The sequence below is a fragment of the Lactuca virosa genome, chromosome 4, assembly GCF_052849685.1.
Source record: "Lactuca virosa cultivar CGN04683 chromosome 4, Lactuca_virosa_CGN04683_v6, whole genome shotgun sequence".
Taxonomy (NCBI): Eukaryota; Viridiplantae; Streptophyta; class Magnoliopsida; order Asterales; family Asteraceae; genus Lactuca; species Lactuca virosa.
In genome coordinates, this window is record NC_136429.1 from 401,082,300 (window position 1) to 401,087,825 (window position 5,526).

At 37.8% G+C, this 5,526-nt stretch overlaps 1 protein-coding gene across 1 annotated transcript; it reads right to left on the reverse strand.

Annotated features, from left to right (window-relative positions):
* Positions 1–1,090: 1,090 nt before the first annotated feature.
* LOC145106476 (uncharacterized) lies at positions 1,091–2,766 on the reverse strand. The gene is made up of 2 exons (XM_079043446.1): positions 1,468–2,766; positions 1,091–1,150 (listed from the first exon to the last, which is right to left on the reverse strand). The coding sequence occupies exons 1-2, from the start codon at positions 2,764–2,766 to the stop codon at positions 1,091–1,093; spliced, it is 1,359 nt and encodes a 452-aa protein (XP_078899572.1).
* Positions 2,767–5,526: the final 2,760 nt, after the last annotated feature.

A 5,526-nucleotide genomic window follows, 5' to 3' on the forward strand; every position in this document is an offset into this window, starting at 1 on the left:
CATCCACCAAGCTATTTCTTTTTCATAAAAAAACACAAGTGGAAGAGTTGTTTGATTCATTTTTGCATATATATATGTATGTATACGTGAGTTTTGAGGGAGAGTGGAAGTGTAAGTGTGTTTTGTGTTTCCTTGTAATATATCTCCTATTACTCTCTCATCTCCAGAAGAATAAACACATAGCCAACCTCAAAATACTCTCCAAACACCCTCCAAATACCCTCCTTAAACCTCCTCCAAAAACCCTTTCAAATCACCACAACCATCATCACCTTGCTGATTTTCGACTTCAGAATTTGCAAGTTAAGAAAAAATTCACCGAGCACAACTCAACAAGATAATACGGGAGAGATTTGCAACGCAAATTATTCAGGACCTTACCTACATCCAGAAATTTTCCTCTATTTTTTTGACCACTGCAAACCCCAGAGAGACACGAGAGAGAATTGGCTATCCAGAGAGATTTACTACGAAAATCTATATTCATAACCACCCAAAGCTCTTTCAACATCACCCTCTTTGTTACCTTATACCACCAAAACTACAACCTTATTCCACCTTCTACCACCCTCCAAATACCCACTTCAACCTCATCAAATCACCTTAAAAAACCCCATACCCACATACAAAAAACATTACCCGTGTATTTTGTATCGTTTTGTAAACAATTCATTGTTACATAAAAAGAACTTATTGTTACTTACCGGATTGAACTTTGAACAAATAGAGACATAGTCTATTAAGATCCAGTCCAATTCAAAACCAGTTCAGTCAATTTATTGACGAACCGACTTTATATATATTTATATATTTATATATTTTATTACAGCTTTACGTCATTTAAATACTGTCATTTATTTCATTTATAGCTTTCAGTCATTTATAGCTTTCCAGTTTATATTTATTCCGCACTTCTTATTTTTTTTCGCATCTTATCTCCTTAAATATATATATCTGTCACCCAGTAACTGGTATCCGAGCCTTTATTCGTGGTAATCAGATCGTATATTTTCAACAAAGCTTTCAAGAAGACCTAAGTGAAAATAAGTCAAGGTACAAACTTTATACCTTCAAGAGCTCTGAAATGCAACTAAAACTCTGGATCTTCTGCCTCTTCTTGAATTACCAATGGATCTCTTCCTTCTCCTAACTTCAAATCACACAAAAATGGCAAGAAAGGCTTTAAGACACTCAATGGTTGCTAGGGTTTCGAGAATGGACTGTGGAGGTGATGGAGGCTGGGGTGAGGACTCATAATGATGCTTAAATATGGTGCAAACCCTAAGGATTAGGGTTTCCTCCTGATGGACCTACTCGCCGAATCCATTTCTGACTCGTCGAGTAGTCCACTTAAACCCTGAGGTCCAGCTCGCACCTACTCGACGAGTTAGGGCTACCAACTCGTCGAGTAGCTCTTATAAAATGAACATTTAGAGAATTACTTTCGTACCAGGAATGGGGCGTTACAAGTATTGCACGCGAAATAATATAATCTGATGCAGATATATTAGTTTCCAAGGACGGAAATATTGCATCAATCAAAGCATTCAACGATTTTTCTTTTTCAGTGAAGGGAATTACCATATCATCAGGGATGCGAATAAAGCTTTCGTGCACTGTTTCTTCAACTCCATCACTGACACGTAATAGAAAGTCTGAGAACCATGGATCGGTTAGTGCTCTCATATTTATAGTTAACCGCAACTTGACAATCGAAAACCAAAGAGGCGACATCCGTATGCAAGCATTAACTGTCTGTGCTCGTGTTCCACGTCTAACGACCGGAAACACTTGTCTAAAATCACCTCTTAAAACCATTATCTTTCCACCAAATGGTAGCATCACCCCAGTGATATCTTTCATTGTACGGTCAATAGCCTCTAATGCATGTCTTTTAGCCATCGACGCTTCATCCCAAATGATGACGTTTGCAGTCCGAAGCAGTTGAGCAGTGCCACTTTGTCTTGAAATCCTGCAGACCGAGTTATTTTCAAGATTGATGGGAATTTTAAAGCGAGAGTGAGCTGTTCTCCCCCCTGGCATGTTATTAGCCGCAACACCCGATGAAGCGGTGGCGAGTGCAATATGACTACACGAACGGATATTAGCAAGTAAAGCTTTGTACAAAAATGTCTTTTCTGTTCCATCGGGACCGTCTATGAAGAACACTCCTGGAATATCATTATCGGCATGCCGCATGATCTCATCATATGCAAATTTCTGTTCAGGATTGAGAAAATCTCGGGCCATTAAATGTTCAGATTCTATAACTATAGAACATTCTTCTTGTACCTCACGAAAAACTCCAAATTCTAAATCGACATTTTGATCTATCTTTGGAATATCAAAATCATCAATATCATCACCCATAGATTGTAGGAATACCATGATGTCGGTGAGGACCATATTCTGGACTCTCTCGATACTTCCGTATTGTCGCCTATTATCTTCTGAAAGTGCATTGTAGTGGTCATTCCATAACATATGAACATCTCCTGGCTCGCAAAAAACCAAAATCATTGCAAACAACCTTCTAAGAGCATTGGGAAATTGAAAGAAAGATGCCTCTGTAAGACATTGTGATAAACCATCATCGGACTCTATTAACCCTCTTTCAAGAGCTGCTTTTCGAAATGTTGGGTGTTTTATGTTGTTGACTGTGTAGAGATCTTCAAAACATGTCGGGCCACTAATATGTGATAAAAGGAGTCGAAGGTAGTATCGCTCCCCTTCAGGGGGATTAGCAGAAACCAAACGACCTCGCATTAGTCCTTGTTGTCGACGATTCCAACGACGTAAATTCGGATCCCACGTAAATTTTTTTTTGGAAAATCTCTATATTTATATTCTCTCGCACTGATATCTTCTTTATTTTTTAGAAAAAATGCAGTCAAAATTGATCTCTTATCTCTTTCCCTTTCAACAACGTCAGTCAACATATCATCCTCACTCAACCTAACCATCTGCTGACCTGGGAGATGCACCTGTAAAGCCATTACACAAGGGTATATCTGAGAAAGAGGGAAGCTAGAAATCCTCCATATTGCCTCGGGAGGCGAGACATATCGTGCATCTTGAAACCGTTTTATCTCATTGATAACAACAGGTTGTCCATCCGGATCAATATTGATAACTTGTTTGTCGTGACCTTTGTAAATATACTTAAACACATATTTCATAGAGGTTATACTCAAGCAGACCTCAACGTTCATATGACAATTAAACATCATTAACAACTTTCGGTTATACGGGACCACCCATCTGTTATCCATCTTATGGCCTCGTATGTCAACCTCTATACCATTATCCCTCCTTCGGTACACAGGATATGAGTCCTTTCCTTGTAACGTGGTTTCGTTGAATTGTCGAGGGTATCGAAAACGACATTTCTTTTGTGCATTATTCATATAAGGACAATCTGAATTTAAGCTACCGCAAGGACCATGTATCATGTGTGAGACAACCAGTTCATGCATTTTAGGATGCCTTTTTGGGTCTGGAATTTCAGCACATACTATTTTGTCATACTGGTCTACATTAGTAAGCTTGTGTGGAGGCATCATTATCAAGAGGAAATGTGCATGTGGCAAACCGCGTTTTTGAAACTCAATGACATAAACGTGTGCGCCCACCACACCAAGGATGTGCTTCTTGAAGAGTTGTTTCTTAAGATCCTCTAACTTAGCACGAAAAACTCTTGACACAAGGTCTGGTCGATCTTGAGCTGTCTGCCAGGGGAGTAACTCATTTTTTATTTCTGGCCAGTTTGGATTGCATGTCATTGTTAGGAATATGTCAGGCTTCCCATCATCTTGAACTAAAGTCACGGCGTCAAGAAATCGTTGTCGCATGTCACGGGGGCCTCCGATGAAACTTGCAGGCAACACAACACGTTTCCCTATCATAGTCGGTCGAACCTCACCAGCATTAACACAGTCCACAAGACCTTGGTATAAATCAGCTCTTATTTTGGACAGATTTTTTCTAAAAAATTCCAAACGTGAAGTCTCAAGCTTGATGTAGATATCTACCACAAATTTTTGTAGTAATCTCCCTCCCAACAAAATTACATTATAAGTTGACTGGATTTGAAACTTATAGCAATAGTACTCTCGCATACTTACAGTATTCCGCCCTGTTTTTGTATTAGAGTCTACACAATGTTGATGTGAAAAAAAAAGAATTAGTGATATGTACAGAATGTAAGGTTTGTTAGTTTACATAAAATCTAAAAAGTTATGATATGTGTACCTTCTAAATCCTCCTCGCATTCTTCATCGTCATTAATAATATTATTGATGGGAAATCCATGTCTTGGGATATTATAATGCCATCCAGACTCACCATTAGGAAAAAATAAAGGATAACACAATGGATCATAACATCCCCAATAACACTGAATTGTTTGCGGTTTGTCGGATTTTCCATAAACGATAATACTTCGTTTATATGCGGCTATGTTGTCGTTACCTTCAACCCAAATACCAGTAACCTGAGGTTTTTATGATAGAAACGATTTGATTAAATATGGTGTGTAATATGCACAGTCATATGTCATACATGATTTATTTATTTTATAATTTGTAAACAATAAGTATTATGGTACCTCAGATGTGGTTGGTCGGTTGTATACCCTTTGATCAAGTTCTACCGATGCATTTAAAGTGACTTTGTAATTGTCAAGCGGTCCTAGATCAGCAAGTCTTCGAAATGTCTTCACGTATGGGTTTGTAGCAAGAACACGAATTAAATTTTCAGCAATTTCTTTATCAATATTCTTCCTCTGGAGTCTATGTGACATCTCATAATCAGCATCGTAAAAATACAATTGTAAGTACCGAGGTATTCCATCTCTTGGAGTTAACTGATCGATTCTATGATATACTCCTCCATTCACACAAAAAGTGTATACTCCAGATGTCATATTTGTCAATGTTTTATCATAATTGATGCCCATTAATGCGAAAGAAAAGTTGTTGTTGTAGCAACGTATCATTTGTCTAAAGGTCCTACCTAATTCGTTTCTGGATGTGAAGAGATTGAGTAGCTCTTCAGGAATAGAGGAATGTGCTAACTTTGTCTTACCATCCATGCAACAAAAGGTAGGGAATTCAAATTGAAATCGTTTTGCTCCACAATGAACACATGGTTTCTGCACCTTCAAAACACGATGTTCTTTAGGGATACCATTATAAACAAAGTTATATGGATCCTCATGACTAATTTCAATAGGTGTTGTCGGTGAGTTTCGTTCCTTGCGTCGTTGATATGCATTTCTATTCTTAATCGACTTCCTTTGAGCAAAATCCAATACACTTGTAGGAGTTGCATTAGTAATATCGGTCAGGGTCCTCTCTAATGTAAACACATTTGTCATAGGTGTCATGTTTTGACTACTTACTTCTCCATTAGTTGTTCGTCTTATTTTCTTCTTTTCCTTTAGTCGTTCATAATATGTCTTATTATACAATTTCCTTTTTTCTGCAATAATTTTTTTTGGATGAATTATGCATAAAGATAACGTAT

What these genes read in the sequence shown, in the direction of transcription:
- LOC145106476 (XM_079043446.1), bottom strand. Translation starts at nt 2,766, where the DNA reads ATGCGAGGTCGTTTGGTTTCTGCTAATCCCCCTGAAGGGGAGCGATAC. An exon ending in TTATTTCGCGTGCAATACTT is followed by an intron (nt 1,151 to 1,467) that starts GTAACGCCCCAT and finishes TGTGATTTGAAG; the next exon opens with TTAGGAGAAGGAAGAGATCC.